The sequence below is a fragment of the Falco punctatus genome (genome assembly GCF_963210335.1).
Source record: "Falco punctatus genome assembly, chromosome: 13".
NCBI classification, from domain to species: domain Eukaryota; kingdom Metazoa; phylum Chordata; class Aves; order Falconiformes; family Falconidae; genus Falco; species Falco punctatus.
In genome coordinates, this window is record NC_137593.1 from 17,808,307 (window position 1) to 17,827,616 (window position 19,310).

Below are 19,310 nucleotides of genomic sequence, written 5' to 3' on the forward strand. Positions count from 1 at the left end.
GTGACTTGAGGCTCCATCTCCACTTTTTTTCTGAATTTGTACACTCTACATGAACATCTGGAAAATCTATTAGGAGTACGTTATTTCAATGATAAATCCTATCAATTTTAAGAAAGGGAACAGTGAGTGTTAAAGTTACTGTCAAAAACCTTGTGTGTAAAAGTTTTTGACTTTATCAATGTATTCACAAACATAGATCAGGACACTACAAAATGTTTCTTGCTACAAATAACAAAGACCAAGGACACATTTAACAATATGACCTTGTTTCAAACCACATAAGTGAAGATTTAAGAAGAAAGAAAAAGGGGGGAGGCAAGCAATCCTAACAATTTTACTAGCATGCGAGGCTATCTGTATTCTAGAAAATGTGAAGATTTTTCTACATAAATGTAACAAGTTCGCACCAGCTGCAGTTAAACATGGTCTGTTCCACTCAACTCTTCAAATGCTGCTTTATATATATTTGCTTAGTATTGCCACATTCCTGTATGCTTTTCAAGAACTACAGGAGAAAGGGAAAAGTTTTAAGAAACAAAATGATTATCCATTCATAATATTGTAACCAGCAGCAAAACAAAAAACCCAGCTAAGATCTAAACATAAAGCAAATGCTTTCCAAAATCCAAAGTTTTGGGGTTTGGTTTGGGTTTTGTGGTGGTTGTTGTTGTTTTGTTGTTTGTTTTGTTGGTTGTTTTTTTTTAACACACTGTCAATGGCTGGGGAGAGGCCACTCTCCTCCCATACACACTTGAAAGAAAATATCCATCACCCTTCTTTCATTCACATCAACTCAAGCACACGCTGCTTTTACTCTGCCTAACTTTTAATCACCTCCACTTCAGGTTACCTGTTTGTAGAGAGCCATAGAATCAGAACCAAAAATGACTGGTCTACAGCTTCTGCGTGAGAAGTGGATTGTGACCCTAGAGAAGTCCTAAATTTATTAAAGTAAGGTGGTTTTAAAAAAATGACTTTTCTGTTTATTTCCCCACTGCCCCAGTTCAGTTTTGGTTTGTAGGAACTGGCAAGTATAATTCTTGGTAATTCCACACAAGACAAAAATGTTACATTTAATGGACTTTTAAGCCCCTCTAGGAACTACCAAATTTACTGATGAACTCAAATGTCTTCCAGTAATACTTTAATTTGTCCTACAAAGGTAGAGCTGAGAATTTCCCCTACAGGCTATAAGAACTGATAAATTGTAAAGAAAAAAATAAGTACATATAAGATATGCTTATTAGTAAAGACAATGACAGTTAGTGCCAAAGCACTTATGACTTTGTATGGATTTTGTACATCTACAAGCTGTATACCACAATACACAATATGCACCTCCACCACTAATGTACCTGGATATACAGGTTGCTCATTATACCAGAGTTAGCCTGTATGAAAAATAGATGACTAGTACAAAGAAACTACCATTTTCTTGAAACAAATGAAGATTTAAGAAAAAAAAAATCCACCTCAAAAAACCCCCAACCATGCAAACTGCAACATGTCCCACATATAGCCAAGGATTGCAAAATACTTCTAAGCCATTTTATTGCCTTGCATCCATTGTAAGTTCTAGAAACCACTCACAGTGAGGGAACTAGAGGAAAAAAATGTCAACCACATGTACAGTGTCACACAGAAGAGCATATCCGAGAGCACTTTATAAACCATTGTGCACTTTTTCTGCACATATACCATGTGAAAGCCTGCTATTTTCAGCCATGTCCCAACAAGAATCTTTGGAATCTCCTAGGAATACATTTCAGTATGGTATGCCACATCCAAACCCACAAGATTACAGCCTAATCTGGCAGAGGAGAACTGGTCTCTGCTCTGCTCTTCAAGTTTCATGGAAAAAGGACACAGGACAGAGGAGAAACCTACCCAAACTCCCTAACTCAAGCAAAGATTAACATGAGGAGCATACACCTTAGCAGAAAAGGTCATCCTTTAGAAGAAGCATCATGCAAGAGAGTGTTTTATAGATGTCCCAGCCATAGAAAAGTATCAGTAAGAGCTTACAGTCCACTGTGAGCTACAAAGCCATGGAAATTAAAAACTTTTAATTACCAATAAGTAAGGAATTGTTTAATGCTATTAATGGAACATTTTAATTGAATTTTCATACTTACTCGGGTAGTATTATGACAAAAATTAATCTTTTATTCAATACATTTTTATGACGGAGAAAAATACTGTCATGCTTGCTACAGTTTTTTAAGTTAAAGCAGAAACTGCATTTCAGTTTCTATCTGGAAATGACTTTCCAGAATATTTAGAGTGATTAGATGAAAGAATCAGAAGAATGAGACAACTTGCAGATAGACTAGACGATCTGTAGGTCCTTTGCAACTGAACTATTCTATTATATTCCATCCTAACTGAATGAGGACCAATTTTCAACAGATATAGAGAAAGTGGTATTCAGATGTTTTGAAAATCTGTCTTCATGTAAAGCAACCACAGGTCCTCCTATATAACCAACAGCTGCAGGCTAAACTTACAGCTCACAGATGATTAATCCTGGAACGTACTGTGACTTTTTTTGGGAATTCTGTGCACATTCACCTCTTGTAAAAATATACAGGATTCTCCCTACCCAGAGGGATTTCCAGGTTACTAGAAAAACACAAACACTGCCAAGTCCAAGAATTTTGCCCTCAGGCAAATCTGAAAAAAACTATTAAAACCTAATAAATTGTTTATCACAGTAACAAGGCTAAGAGATTCTCAAGAAAACTGTTCTGGTTTTTCTCAAACCAAAAAAAGATTTGCTAGAACTTCTACAGCCACCTCATCTTTATGTATTACTATAACAATCCTGTCAGAAGAACTTGAACCACAGTCCAAAATACAACTCTGAAGTGCAAGTTCTTTGATACTGAATGCAGAAAGTATTTCAAAATAAGATAAATGAGCACAGCACAAGTACCTCTAGTTTTGGAGACTTGAACCATTTCATGCCATATAATCATTTCTCTCAGATATACCAAAACCGACTCAAAAAAATAAAAATTATTCAGTAGTTTCCTAAATCATTCACCTCTCAAGTACATAGCTCCCCTTGCAAAGATTTTAGACACTAAACCACCGTTAAGGTATTTCTGAAACAGTTGCTTTAAGTCTTCTGCTAGTTTTAAGTATCATCAGAAACAATACAGTTAGTTTAGAGGCATAGAATATGCATTATTCTCTAATCAAGCTGAAAGACTCAGCTGTCTCACAAGACTTAGACAATGCTGACCTCCATCTGCTACAGTTCAGTGTAAACTTCTACTATTACACACACTTATCTATATTTAATTTAAAAATGCCAATGTGCTATTTAATAGTTACCTGAACCTCTGAATTAGAATCGACAGGTTGAAGCATAAACCAGTTCTCTTTTCCTGTGTAGTTGCATAAATCTTCTTTTTTGATTGACACCTTTCCTGGGGGAGGGGGCAGGGAGAAATAAGCATAAATATAACTTTCATCTGAATAGGACAAATATTTAAATAGATTTGAAGTTTGATTTTTGTTTAAACTTTTATGATGCTATATGAAAAGCTTATGGAAACAAAGCACATTAAGCATGAGTAAAGCAGAAAAATAGTTTATATAAAGCCAAATTAAGTTAATGACAATGTGTTATCTTGGATATCCATAATAACAAGATTAGGTAAAATAAAGAACACACTTGTGGTTGGAAATAACATAATAATGATTTGAGAGAACAGCGATGGTGTTGAAGAAGGTTTAAATAGGGAACTGAAGGTAGGTGCCTTTTACTCGTCTCACTGCTGTTTGGAAAGTTGCTGTTATACCAAATTATCTGGCGTCCTGGTGCAAATTATTTCCTTCCTCAATTCTAGTCATGTGAAGGCTTCTTCCACAGCAGGCTGACTGTTAGAGCTTTACAGCAACTATATCCAAGTAGCAGCTACAATAGAGCCATTATTAATGGGGGGCGGGGGGGTGCACGGGAAATCCACTTCCTGTAATTTTTCACCTAAGCTACATAAATTGCTACAAAATGCTTTACAAGTAACAGGTTGCACCGAGACAAAAATGTCATCTATACCATCAAGAATTATTCCACCGTTGCAGTTACTGTGGAATTATTCCACAAAATTCTTGACAGACCTACAGGTAGTAACAATTATTCAAATATTCCAGTAGAACAGAAGTAGAGAAAAATCAAACAGAATTTAAAAAATGTACGAAGATTATAAGACTATAAAATGTCCTATTAGCCTAAAAAATAAACACATTTTAGTATAATAGAATAAAGCAAGGAAACAAAATCCTGCTTCTCAGAATTTAAAGGAACATTTAGTTTAAGTGCACTGTATACTGCATTTTGAAAAACGCATCACTGTAATAACTGTATCCTCAATATTACAGAGAAGGATACTGACAATAACCAAATGTTATGCCAGATGTAGACAGTAACCCAGAACTTACCTATACGCAGATCTTTTTGTAACACACTTTTATCATAAATGTAGAAGGACAGCCACTGGAATGTTCTGGGAATCTCAAAGTAAAACTCTTCCCCAAAATAAGGGCTGAAAAGAAAGACTGACAGTTAAGACAGAAAAACACTTTATGTAATTTTTATGTACGACAAACATTGAAATACTACATTTTTACTGCAGTCCCAGGTCGTGGCCTTTAGCATTACACTTGTCTATCATCAAAGCCATCCACAACCATTTCATTACAGGAACATACAATAACACTGCAAATTAAAACTTCATGAGTATGCCTTGCATATGTTCAAAAAAGGGAAAAAAAAATATCAGAGTACACACACAGGAAGTGCTGTCTCCTCTACAATTTCAACTCTATTTTTCTGTTTTGAAATTTTCCTAGCTGATTCTCTAACCACCCCATATGACTTCCTGAGACACAAGTTTTATGGTTTTCTTATTTCATTCAGTACAAATTATATTAAAATACAATTTATTAATTACTTCACTAACTGATATTTGTTTAGCTAACTTCCATGTCAAATTTGATGCTCAAAGATTCAGATCTGTAGAAAGAAACTGTAAGTATTAGCAACTATAAAACAGAACAGTGAGAGAAATGTTAACGTCAAATATGCACATTATCCCACATACTGAAATGGCCTCCACATTTCTCCATCTCATCAAGTCCAATATAATGTTTACAGTTCACCCTACTTAACCGCCATTGGCACAGCCCACTATGTAAAAAAAGACTCTGGGCTTCTCTGTGTTAGACATCGTTCACACAATGTGTTGGTTGGTATCTTCACTCAAGGAACTTTATACTTTCATTAAACTTAATGAGTACTTACTGATGCAATCATAGCCGGTAGTCAGAAGGCTGGATTTCAAAAGACGGAACAAAACCACAGCGTTATGTGTGTCGCTGCAAGTTGTAAATTCTGAAAATGAAGCGTATCCACCAAGAAAACCTCCATGCTATTTTGGAACTACTGGATTCTTAAAGACTTAAAATACTTTCAATTACAATGTATTAACATCACCAGGGAAAAGTGTTTAGCTTCATGAAACTGATTCTAGCCTCTACTTCTTTCTACAGACAAACTACCAAACTCAGAAACAAAGTAGGGGGTGTTTCTGAGAGGTGCCTGTGTGCATCCCAGTTAAGTACCTGACGCTCTATGGTCACAATACTTTATCAAACTAACACAAATATGCTTATATTTGGAACAATCAGTTCATACCACTACGTACCTAAAAAGATACCAGGAAGAATAGGGTGTCATCCCCTACCCTCTTCCCTCCAAAATAATTACAAAAAAACCACCAAATGCTGAAGGATCAATAGCTCTTTAAATAAGCTAAAAAGTGAAAGAGCTGACAGCTAACTTAAAAAGTGGGAAAGAACCGAGGTGAAAAATCTGGTGTTCCAAATTTCTAGAATTGATTTTTAAAAACAAGAGCTTTAACTGCAGGAACCCATTGAGTAACTTCACCAGTGAAAATGTTCCTTTCGTTCAAACACAGACCTTGTACCACAGGCTTCAAAGTAGACAAATCAGTATTAGCCTCTGCATGACACCGAGAAATAATACAAGGATTCTCATTTGAAAAATTTGCTTGTGGGTTTTCAGCTCCCCGCTTTTTTAATTTTTTTTTCCCCTAATCTCAAAGCCAACAAATCTGGCTTTGATTTTGAGGGCTAGGTCCTTCTTGTCAGCACCACTGCTAAAGGTATAAATTGATGAGAACTACCTTTAGCAGCAATGCAGCCCTAAGCTGCCTAAATGTCCTTACTACCGTAGGTGCTGCTCATTTTAATTGGGCTGACACAGTAACTCAGACCAAAAAAAGATGAAACACAGGCTTATTTTAAACTTAGGTCAATTCAGTGATATGGTTCTCGCGACAGCTATACGTACAATAGTTGCACCAGTACAAAAGAGATATTACAGCAGAAAGAGCTAACAGTGGGCGAACAAGCTGGCACTGGTATCGAAGGAAAGTCTGTTAACTCAGCTTCAGTTGGACATCTTAAGAGGAGCACTAGACTACAACATACATCAACCACTGCGTACCACTAAGTGTTAAGTCCCTATTCTTGCTGAATCTATAGTACTCCATGCATCCAGTCATAATCAGACAATTCGCCTGGGATAGAATCTATTAGCATAGACTTCCAAAAACCTATTTGGCAGCCATATCCTACAGCTAAAGAAAGGAAACTTCACAGGTATATCCCACTACCTCAAAAGAATAATCAGCCACCAACAGTCATTATTTAGACCTCAACATTACCGAAGTCTCAGATTTGGCAAGAAAGAGCAGGTCAATAGTATGAGCATAAATAGAAGGTGCTGTTTTATTCCTGTTGATACATTTTTCCTCACCTAGGTTAACACCACTGCCTTATGAATTAATAAATGCTTATTCTTTAGCAAATTATGAGGCACAGAGAAAATCTAAGGCAAATACAAAGGATTAGTAACGAAATTCTTAGGTGGACACAGAACTGGCTGAAGGGGTATAATATGTTACAGCAAAGAGGAATAATTAAAATTGAGAACTTACTCAACCTGTTCTTCAAGGATTCAGTCAGTTTAGTACTTTCATTTGTGACTTTGATGCAAGAACTTTAAAGACTGTGATGGATACAAAATTAGAAGATCGTGCTAATTCAAGGGAAGACCAGACTGCCATACAGGAAGAACTGGATTACAGTAATACAGAAGATGTAATTTAAGTATGTGACATACTCCTTTGCTCTTCCCTTCTTTGTTGCATTAAACTGGCAGTTCTATGACGGAAACTGACCAATGCCCCTAGATTTGTCATTTGATAAAAGCAACAGTTACATCAACAAAAGTATTTTTTGCTATAACCTTACATTCAAAAAAAGTCCTGTTTGAAAAAAGAAACTTCATTTAAATTTAAAAAAATGCAGCATACACATGCCACAACCCCTCCCTTCCCCAATTCCTCATATTTGACCATAGATACTTGAGGAAGCTGATAGATGTTCTTTAAACTTTCCAAGGGAAAAAAAATTTCTTTCTTCAGAACCCACAGAAAACCCACACCATGTCAGGAACTATTTCCTGAGTCATTAGTCAAAATATCCTTCTTTCACTTCAGCATTAATTCATGTTTTACTAACTTTGAGAATCATTTGCTTTACATCTGCACTCAAACAATAGTCCCAGTGCTAGTGGAAGCCCAAATCTATTTCCACATTTTAAAAATACATTTCTTCATTAATTTTCAGTTACTGTAGTCAAAGATCATTTTAATTCTAGTGATAATTACTTCCTTTAACTAGTGGATACTTGTAAATGTAAAATACTATTTACATTACAGCTAGTGTAAGTTTGCAACCCAGAATACAATGACAAAAATCAGACTGTGAATTACATTTGTAAGAAACAGCAAGCAAATAATTTAAAAAAAAACAATTAAATTTGAAGTTGTATTTATGTTAGAATTATACTGTACTACACCTTACTGGAAAGCAATTTATAAAGCTTCCAGACTAACAAGAGATCAGAGCTTTCATCTTCCCTTCCAGTCCTCTAGGTTAGCACAGTATTCTAGTGTAACACAGTAATAAGCAGCAAGATGGTATAATTAAGCTTCCGGAACAAGTGTCAGCATTTGTAACTGCATACACACTAGTAATCAAGTGTAAGCATCCAATTCTGGTTGCTGCTAATAGAGGACGACTTATTACATTTCATCAGTTTGTATGGAATCCTACTCATGCTGTGAATCTGACTTCACACAGCCGTAATTCAGAAGATTAAGAGTTTCCTATACAGTCAGAGACATAAAGGCACCTATGGGCAAAGAGTGATTCAGAACACTGATTTTTAACGCCTAATAAAATGTTTTCAACTTAGAAAGATTTATTTCCTATCACCTGAAAAATTCTCAATTCAAGGGGAGGTTTGTGTTACTCAAGGACACGCCCCACCCCAATATCAGTTTTGTTATAGCACGATTTTTCTTCCTTTTCTCTGTAAAGTACTAGTGGCATTGTTTTCATTTAATCAAGTTTCAGGTAAAACTTCAGTACCATTTGAAAAAAATTTGATGGACTTCAGGAAATTCATTTTATCAAACATTCTACTATTCAATTAATATTTCTTTTATTATCAGGTGAATTAAGTATAAAAATTTAACTATTCTTAAACAGAACATAGTCATAATGTCTGCATAAAGATTAAATGTAACAGGTCTTGTTTCTAAGCATAGTAGGAACTTTTAAGGTTTCAGTTATTAACATGTCCAAAAACAGACAGTAAAATCTTTCCTTTTAGAAGATATGCTGCGTTCCCTTATACTCATCAAACTACTGTCTATTTGAAGGGGAAATTTTAAGTTTCTGCTTTATCATAATATTCTTCTCTGAAGGATTACTCAGTTGAGTCTGTTTCAGTAATGAATCTCAACTGCAGTCAGTTAAATTCTGAAAAATTCCTGGCTCTGACTACAGCAGTTACAGATCAGAGGAGTATGGGCAAAATATTTGTTCCCGACTGCATGTATGCAGTATTTGCTTTTCATGCAGAAGCATAAGAGAGCTTTAAAACAAGGTTTTGAGAAAGTCAAATTCCCTGTTTATATCTGCCATATGAGCAGCATACTGTTCCTCACCTGGATACATCTAAAGAGACAGCTCAAAAAACACATACTAGCAATATAACTGGAAACAACAAGATTTAAGAAAACTTTCAGGAGCTTGAACAAGCTTTCTGAGTTTTCAGAGAAAGGTTTAACATCTCCTCCAGCTAACTGAAACTGTCACTGATATTCTGAACAATGCAGCTGCAAGGATGCCTCAGTATGGGTTATCAAGTGAACTCTTAAAGAGTTTTGAGACATCAAAGCACCTAAGACTCCTGCAGCTATGTTATCATGACTTTTTTGATTGTTTTTGATGCTCTGACACAGTAGCAGAATCTACAGCTAAGTGTCACTCCAGGATGGCTGCAAGCCATTCTCTGTGAGTACTGGTTATAGTTCCCAAAACAAGAATTTCAGAAGAGAATGAGGCCTATTCAGGGGGACATCCCACAGCACACAAAGCTCTTACACATGGAAAAGTTCCGGTTCTCTCATTCTGGATACAGGTTTTGCAAAACAGACACTCAAAGCAGAATTCTACCAGTACAGACCAATTGCATGTCAGAAGTAGAAAATGACATGGAGAGCAAGCATCAAGCAGATTTCTTTCCCTTGATAACAACCTGGCAAGAAAAAGAATGTTATGCTGCCCAATGGAACAGAATAAAGTAATAGTGAAATATGTTTTAGCATGCTCTGTTTTAAAAGCACCGTATTACTCACAAGACTCAATGTTGCCTTCTTTCAACTACTCTCACAATTTACACATTGCTGTAATGCTTCTGAGTGGTTGCCACAAGCCAGCTCTCATTTTAAAGAGGTACAAGCAAAAGCACCTGCACATTGATACATATCTTGTTTTTATTCTGAACTGAGGCAGTCTTGCTTATCATATCTATTTAAAAATTAAGCTTACCTTAAAGATTTTTCAACTACCTGTGTACGAAAAACTTCTTCTTGGTCCAAGTTTATGGTACAGAAAAAGTCTCTCATTTTGTTGGGTACTAAGTGTTTGGCATCATCTGTGAACAAAAAAATGACTGTAAATACTAAGGGTGAAAAACCCACAAAACATTAGGCACAAGAATTTTACATTTTAATCTGCATCCAAAATTTACTTTTCCATTCAGTTCGCATGCATTTACATACTCATTTTCAATTCCTAAGATCCAACAGCGTACAGGAATTGCCACATCCAGCTTCACCCAGAATGCGAGTCGATGGGAAGAGGACAGCACCCTGACTCACCACACCACTTCCTGCAGCACCTGCACTTTCCCTTGAGAGGTCTCACCTCGGGCTTGACCCTGGGCAGCTTGCTAAATCTGAGCAGCTTACAGCCTGAGTTGATACAGCATTAGGTCATAAGATCAAGACACGATCTGGTTGAGCTCATTTGGTATTTTCTCCACAAATATTATGGCTAAATGAAACTGATTAGTATGAACTTACCCATCAAATCTTTATTTAATTTTCCACTATGAACAGCTGGTTTTGACTGATATATTTTCAAAGGTTCAGCTGTGAGTACTGTTCATTTTTTCCTAACTGTCTGGTCTAGTAGAAAGGGGAAAAAAACCTACTGACTAAATGCAACATGGCTAAGAACAAGTAGAAAAGGAAGTTTCTGATGAGACAGGATGATTGACACCACAGGAATACCAAGATTTGCTGGGTATTCTGTCTAGGCTACTGCAGTAACACACACTGGACATCAGGCAGCCCTTTTTGGAAATGGGTACTTCTTTTAAGTAGCTACAGCTAAAATCAGTTCCCAATGCTCAAATTGGAAAACTCTTCCGAAACCTGAGTGCAATAGACCTGTATTTATTTATAGCAACACTATCCTTTAGCTTTAACAGTTATTTCCTCCTGGATGTTTCCTTCCCCTCTGAATGTCTTTGAAGACAACAAACAGACCCTTTTCACCTTTTATTCTGCTGAAAGAAACAAGACAAGCTTTACTCCAGTGTGAGAGGCTCCGAATCAGCAAGTAGCTTCTGTCCCTGTTCCACTTTAATTATCTTTAACACAGGCAACCAGAATTGTATTCCGCATTAGGTCTTACCCAGGACCTTTTACAGCAGCCTTCATCCTCACCTGCTACCAGAAATACCTCTCCCAATAAAATGTGGAATCAACATTATCTAGACTTCATATAAAAAATTTTAAAAAGTAATAGGATGAAAACTACATGAAAGTATTGAGTTTTAATTATTTATCACGTCTGAATAACATATCACCTCCACTCTCGAAGACCACAGCTTGAAATCAGATTTGAAGTGTCATACATATATTTATTTTTTAAAACTGCAGATATGAAGCATGGTGGAGTAACCTTTATGGTCTATACTGTTAAAGACTTAAAATCAGAATTTTATTTTTTCTCTCCCTGCACTTTTTTTTTTTTTTTTTGTGTGTGTGTGTGTGCATTAAATAGACTATAACAGTCTTGGAAGTTAAAAGAATTCAGGCCCAATATTGGAAAGGCTACCACAACTGTATCTGAGCAGCAAACATGCCATTTTAACAGAGACTGAACTTGGTGTGTGATGTTTTCCAAGTCAGGGATATGTATACTGATAGAAAGCGTGAACAGACACTTAACTAACTTCCGCAGTTACAGCTTGTGCTCTCAGAAGCATCAATGAGCTTTTCATCAACTTGGGTGTGGGAGAGGAGGAAGTATACATATTATTTTTAAACACCACAGTTAATGTTGACTGAGAGACATGAACAGAACCAGTTTTTAATGCCACTAGACTCCAAAAAGAGACTAAACTCAAAGTCATCCTTAAGAACAACTAAGGAAAACATCAATGACTGAACCTTAAAGAAAAAAGCAACTATTTTATTAAAACATATGAAAGAAAATACTAAAATAAATTCATGAGGCTAGCAATATCCAGAGCTTCTGATACTGTATTTTGTAATTAATAAGCATGAACTTTGTGTCAATTGACCTGATAAGATTTTTTTGTTAATACCCTAGCTTCACCATGCTATTTTTACATAAAAAATACTTAATCAGCACTGTAAATGTAATGTACAGTGGACTTTTAAAAGAAGTTACATTTATTATGATTTCATGTTTTCTTAAAAGTAGAAGTTAAGTATTTCTACGTAATTCACAACTGTTATGTCTACTGTACTGCAGCCTTTCATTAGTACTAACTTTCTATCCAAGGGAATGTAAGAAATAGAAATTGAGTGAGATATCCTTTATTTTGTAGCCCAAGTTTAGCTTTAAGGCACAGGCAAGTATATTGAGGTTTTTTTGGAGGCAAGGGGGATGATTCTCAGTTCCGAGTTAAAAATAACCTCGGAGTACTTGTCAGGTGAAGTACAGAGCGTGAGATTTCACATCTTTTCAAACACCTCTTTATATGTGTGATTGTGGGAGATTTTTTGGCCATATAGTGGTCCAGCTCCTCCAAGAAGCTTATTTTCTTTAAGGGGGAGGGGTGGTGTGTGTGGTGGGGTAGGGCAGTGAGAGCACAAGTCTTTGATTGATTCCATTAAGTCTTACTTTTTTCCTCAAAAACCGAAGGCTATAATGATTACATAAAACTCAGGTATGAACAACACCACCGGGTATCTGCTTCAATGTTAAGATTTTAAGTGCATTCATCAAGTGTGCAGCTCTGAGTTCTCAAGAATGCACATCTTTCACTGTTCAAAGGACGCATAGGAAAAAATGTAAGAAGTCACAGAAGCATACTGAAGAAATGTACACCAGTGTCCTCCAAGGATTTGTTGAGAAAGTGTAGGTAGTACGAACGGTTAGTCAGAAACATCAAGAAAAATCATTTTGGGGAGAAGAGAAAAATTAAACCCATTCTAGATTTAACTGGGGAACTGCCTTTCAAGCCTCTTCACAGAGGCTGTCATTAAAACTACACAGTACAATACTTAAACTTGCAGTTCAAATGGTGAAGCGTGCAAGTGATTAAACAGCAGCAATAACACACTTTATTTTGTATTGACCACATGAATTTACCAGTTTTGGTCAATGGACTAACATGAACCAGAAATTATTTTCACAAGACACATTTTGTAGCCTAATTCAATACGGGAGCCATGAAATGCATCACTAAAATATTAAACATCAGCCTTTTTATCTTGAAAAGATGGAAGTTCACAATTGCTATTACTTACTTGACTTTTAAATTAACTGACTTTATTGCCACTTAGCTACTTTGGGAAAACAGCAAGAAGTAATACTAATTATTTTTTTTAAAAAAAAACACTTTGAATTTTAAAATATTTAGAAAATATTATTTAGGATCTCTATATAAATACCTAGTAAAACCTCACTTCAAAGTATGATTAGCTCAAACCTAAACAAAAGCGAAAAGCTGCAATGCTAATAAAGACTCAAAGCAACAGGAAATCAGGTGTACAACACTTAAAAATTCACTCTTCACATTAATGTTATGAGCAATGGAGCAACCTACCAAATTCAGAAGTTCTGTCAAACTCCCTTGCCTGCACATCATTTGTTAAATTTAGACACTACCTGAAAACATCAAGTTACAGCTCGTTCACTGTTAACAGTGCATCAGAAACTAAGCAAAAGCAGGAGGTGGGATAGATAAACGCTATTCACACCATCCTCTGTCTAGTTAAAGTGTGCAATTAGCATACATCCTCTGACAGGGACCTGGAACAAAGAAATTTTTAGAAGACGCTTATGCACACAACTGCAAAGTATGCGCTTCATAGAACTAAACATATTATATAGCAACAATTAAATACACTCCAGGAGTGCAGCAGAATCCAAGACAACCACACAGTGTTAACAACTAAGTGCAAGAAGTTTGAAAAATAATGCATCCTGAATTTTGTCAAATAAGCTCTGGGTGACGACAGAGGCATTTTCCAAGTGCTCCACTAAGACAGATTTCAGTAAACACACCAAAATCAAGGCAACTAAAATCACTTATGACCTAAAAAGGTACTACTATATGTCATAAAATGAAAACAGAAGCTAGTTATACAGCTTAAAACACTACGCTATGATATGCCTAAAATGACACGATATCCATGCACCTTTGTAAAGTGCTTATGTCATTACTATGACACATGAAAGAGCCACCAATATAAAAGAGTTGTCACAAAGCTTAAAAGATATTCAGCGGATTTCTGATGGAAACCTGCTAAAGTGTAATACCACATTTTCAAACACCATTACAGGGTCTTGAACTGGTAAGACCAGTTCATCTTGCCTCTTAACTTGAAAACCGGAGGCAGGAAACTGAAAACGTTGGTATACTAACAAAACAGAGAATACCAGGAACTGCAAATGTGTTCCTACTCTGTTTTTTCACTGCTAGCATGTAATAGTTACTTAAGCCACCTTTAAGTATGTGCCTCAATTCTAAGTCTGTCGTGATGATTTGTATAACATCATTAACTTTAGATTTTACCATCTATTTGTGTATTGTAAAACAATACAACTAACAGTGCAGATGGTGTTTTCTAGACATGAAGAATTACACAGAACTGACATTACCTCATTACAACTACCATGCTCCCTCACGCAACACAAAATGAGTCAGTGTCAAGTCTTGTATTAGTTTAAATGCCAACAAAGCTTAGGCACAGAAGAAATGTAACGTGTTTCTTAGGCGTGGAATACAAGGCCTTGTTACAGAACATGAACTTTCCAAAATGAGGTCTGCTACTGCTAATCCCTCCAGATCAAGAGGAATTACATTATTACATTTGTTTATTATTGTTCCTTCAGAGGGGTTTCCCCGAAAACCCATCAGTAACATACTAGCAAGCAAAAATAAAACAATATTTGCTGTGCAAAGAAGCCAAAAGACCATCTAGGGATTAGAGGGTTCGCTAACTCCCACAGCGCATGTAACTCATACCTGTTTTTTTTTGTTTGTTTTGGTTTTGTTTGTTTGTTTTACACCCTTGTTTTGTTTTATTTGAAGAAACAAGCAGGTTTCAAGACACATCTTTTATTACAGCTATTACTTCCACTAATTTTCCAAATGGTCTCTTACAGTTCTTACAGGTTCACCTTTGACAATCAGCTTTTTATGTATTCCCTAGGAAGCAGGTCATAGTCATCAGCTTACTATCACTTTTGCCAAGTAATTGAACATTCAAAGATAGGATAGAACTGCAGGCTCAATCCAGAACATCTAAATAGGACAATAAAACTAGTTTCAACATAAGTCTCAAGACATTTTGATTTTTGTATTTAATGCCCAATGGAAAACTTTTGTCAGGTTCAAGTATTAAAAACCATAAAACTCCGTGAATGCTGTGGTTGTCCAGTGTTGAGAAAAACCTTATGAACAAAGTAGAGGAAGCAGAATGGTGTCAATAAGTCAGCTTCAGTAACTAATGTCTTAGCTCTAAAACTAACGGTATTCTTTTTTAAAGACAAGCTGACGTGTTATTCCTGTGATAATTGCTAACAACGTAAGTGCGTGTTCAGCCTCGTCTACTCAACAGGCAATCACTATCGCTAACACACTGGAGCGACAGTACCTTCAGCTACACTTCATGCAGTTTCCTATTTTGGTGACCTAGACTTCTATTTACTCAAGACGTATCCAGGTCTACGCTGCATGATCATATTTAAGTAAACACGACTCCATCCCTCCACCAAACCTAAGCCCTCACAAGATTTTCACAACCGTTTCTCCATCCCGCCACCACGCGCAACTCAACTTCTCTCCCTCCATTCTCAAAGAAGCCGATCAACTGCGTGAGAAAGGAAATAAACGGGTTGCATCTGAATTGTATGAATGTGTTTTGATACCCCTCCAGGAAGCCGCCGCGCATCCTGTTTCTCCCACTCGCTTTGAAGCCCTCCCGAGCCCCACCGCACTCTGCCTTCCTCCCCGGCCCCTCCTCCCCAGCTCATCCTCTGGTTTCCCACGTTACCGAACGCAGAGGTATTTTTAGTCAGCACTTCCTAACGACCAAAATAAAGTCACCGGCCTCACTCCCTGCCTCCCCCTCACTCGCACACACGCTACACACAAAGAAACAGAACATTAATGACCGTTTCCAGAACGGCCCTCTACCACCGACTTCCTGCACACCAATAATTTCGCAATTGCTGCTTGACAAACAGACTGCGATGCCCGGGGGCCGGGGGGGGACGGACGGGACACACACGCATTTCTGCTCGCCCGCTGACTCAAGGAAACCCTCGGAGCAACGGCCGCTGCCCGGCGGCACCGCGCAGCCCCCGGCCCCGCGCAGCCCCCGGCCCCGCCAACACGTGCTGGCCGCGCCCGCCACAAAGCCCCTTCCCGGCGCCGCCGCAGCGCGGCCCGCGCCCCCACGCGGCTCTGCCGGCCCGGCCCGCGGGGCACCGCCGTGAGAAGCTGCTGCTGCCGCCTCAGCCCCACCGCTCCGCCTCAGCGGCCGCCGCGCCAGCGCCCGCCCGCCCCGGGTAAGGAAAGGGAGCGGCGGCGGCCCATGCCGCGGAGCCGGGACAGGAGCGGGCACCTGAGCGCGGCGGACCCGGCCCGGTCGCCCAGTTCGGCCCAGCCCCACCGCGGCCCGCTGCGCCGCACTTACAGATCTTCCCTCGGAGGTTCTGCAGCACCCGCACCTCGTCGCCGCCGTCCCCGGCCGCCATCGCCGCCGCCTGCGCAGTGCAGCGCGCCGCGGGGGGAAGGGAGCGGCCCTGCCCCGCCACACGCCCGCCAGCCACCCCGCGCCACCGCTCCGCCCTCGCTGGCCGCCGCCCTCGGGGGGCACCACAGACCAAAGCGGGGCGGGGGGCAGCGGGGCGCATGCGCGCTGGGGCCGCCTCCCAGCAGGCCCTTGCACGGCGGGCCCGCCCCTGTGCGGCGGCCGGCAGCGGCAGGCCCGACCCGGCGGGCCCGGGGCCAGGGAGTCGCGGGGTTCCGCCTGCGCCCCGCGGGTGCCCGGTGGTCTCGGCCGCAGCTCGGCCTGAGTGCGCTGTGCCTCTGTGTGCCTCTTACGGGGGCCGCGGGGCTCTGGCTGCCAGGCGCGTTAAACGCCGCTGTTGGCCACGTTCAGACTCCTCGCGTTACAGGGCTGAAGCGAGTGACGAGGCCGGTTGCTTTGATCCCCGGTGTGCCGAACCCCGTCCCTGTGAAAAGCACGCGATGGCTTCTGGTGAACGCTCTCTGCTGTCGCTTGTTGCCGTTTGCCTGTGGGGCCACATAAGAGGTGCCGTAAAATGAGCAGGAGATGGCCGAGGTCCTGGCGCGGCCTGAAGCAGCAGGTGTAGTGCTGCCTGCCAGCCCCAGGGAGCCATGCCCGCCTCGCTGCAGAGAAGGTGCTGGCGCAGCAGCAGCCCTGCCCGCCTGCAGCACGAATCTGAGCACCTTTGCACCATGGTTCGCACCAGTACTTCTTGAAGATACACATCCTAACGCGAAACTCTCTGGGATCGTGCTTACACCCAGAGGTCACCCCAGCCCTGCATGGGTGGTGGGCGACTGTCTTAGGCCTGCGGAATGTACCCCGCCATGTGGCGTGCCCACCGCCTGCTCCGGGCACCCCGGCCTCCAGACAGTCTGGTGGAAGCCTTCAGCGACTGACATATCCTAAAACTGAGGTGGTTCAGGGGGCTAGAGCGGTTGTAGAAGGCAGTAGAGGACTAGAATTCTTCACTTTATGCCTAGAAAGCCCTCTTCTTCTGATAAAGCGAAGGGAAGCTTGGAAAGTTTCAGGCCAGCATCTGTCATCTGTCTTGTAACTGAAGTCCTCCCCTGTGGTGCTCTGACCATTTTTTATTTCTGCACAAATCTTGCCATTATTATTATAATACGGCATCAAGCCATACAATCTGACAGAGACATCGCTGTGCCTCATTCCTTGGTGGCTCTCCCTGCATCCAGCTTCTCCCCTGCTGCTCCTTCGACAGCGTGAGGCTCCTTCCTCATCCCCATGCTCCACATTGTGGTTGGGGGAGGACAGGTATACGTGTTTAAAGGGGGTGGTGCCGAGTAAGCTGCTTCATCACACAGTAACGGCTGCGTTTGTATGCATGCAAACCCCAAATCTGCACAAAGACACGTGTTTGCATAAGATGAATTTTAACCTGTTAGGAATGAGAGATTCCTCTACAGTACGAATTGAGGATTTGATTATCTGCAGTTGGCTGTCTAGGTTGGCTGCCCTGTCTGACCAGTAGTGGCTGGTGAACCAAGGCTAACCCAGGCAGAGATGTGTGCTTAAATCATGGGTTGCAACACTGTAAAAGTTAGATCATGTGACTAGTTCTTCCATACTCTCTAAAGTTATGATTATAGTTGGAGTTTACTGTTCAACTTAGCATCAACTTCCTTCGAAGCATAGACCTCCCATTGACATCAAGGCAACTTTGAGTTTTACTGTTGTCCGATTCCTAACACTCCATTTTTTTAAAACAACATCCTTATTTTAATCTAACATACTATATTCAGAACAATTGCATAATATTAACTTTTTGCCTCTCTTAAAGTTACATTTTAGGAGCACCTGTGTGACAAGTAGGTCTGTTCAGCAAAGGGCACAATTAAGACAACACTAATGTGCTAAATTACAAACTTAGGGGAAAGATTTCTTCGTTTAACAATGAGGATGTGAGAGGATCTTTGCTCTTGTGAGATAACCTTTTATGTCAGCCAAGGTGTGGAATTGTCAGTGATAATTGCTATATTAAGGAATTTCAGAACAAATAGAAGTGAAGATGATAAACTCTGGGATGATATTTTAATTAGCATTTGAAATATAGACAAATCTATTTGTTATGTGTAGTAAACATTTAGATTTTTTTGCTTAGTTAAACATCTTTCTTTAGGCCCATCCCAAAATGACCTGCACAATTTAGCCTGAATTTAATTTTTAATGCGAGTTACAGACTAGTGACACCTAGCTGAAGGGGGAAGTACTCTGAATATGTGTAATCTTCTATTTTGTATGTATCTTGCTATTTCCTTATGCAATTAAATGTTTGCATTCTTAAGTATGTTTCTTGACAGTAGTCCCAAAAAATTTGAAGTACAGTGTGTAAAATACACTATCTATACTGCAAGGTTACTAGCAGAATGGAAAATAAAAGAATTTTTAAAGTTTCAAGTCCTCATGAAAACATGTTTAAGATGTTTGAAGTTATTAAATGCAGTTCACCTGCTTTCCAAGTCCTTTAAAATACTGAGCAGGCAGAGTCTGTTCACCTCAGCATTGCATTCACCCTTGATGGTACAATGCCAGGAGATACCATCACTTCCC

The 19,310-nt window shown here is 39.6% G+C and overlaps 1 protein-coding gene across 2 annotated transcripts in view; it reads right to left on the bottom strand.

Moving 5' to 3' along the window:
- The window catches only part of RASA2 (RAS p21 protein activator 2), a 51,496-nt gene extending 34,637 nt beyond the window's left edge, over positions 1-16,859 (bottom strand). Inside the window, exons 1-4 of one of the 2 annotated variants that reach the window (XM_080409626.1) lie at positions 16,641-16,859; positions 10,000-10,105; positions 4,450-4,553; positions 3,340-3,434 (exon numbers count right to left, since the gene is read on the bottom strand). In XM_080409626.1, the coding sequence (XP_080265752.1) occupies positions 3,340-3,434; positions 4,450-4,553; positions 10,000-10,105; positions 16,641-16,701 (366 nt within the window). In that variant the 5' untranslated portion in view covers positions 16,702-16,859. The remainder of the gene's footprint in view (positions 1-3,339; positions 3,435-4,449; positions 4,554-9,999; positions 10,106-16,640) is intronic. The other variant, XM_080409627.1, reaches the window with a different exon arrangement.
- Between the last annotated feature and the right edge of the window lie 2,451 nt (positions 16,860-19,310).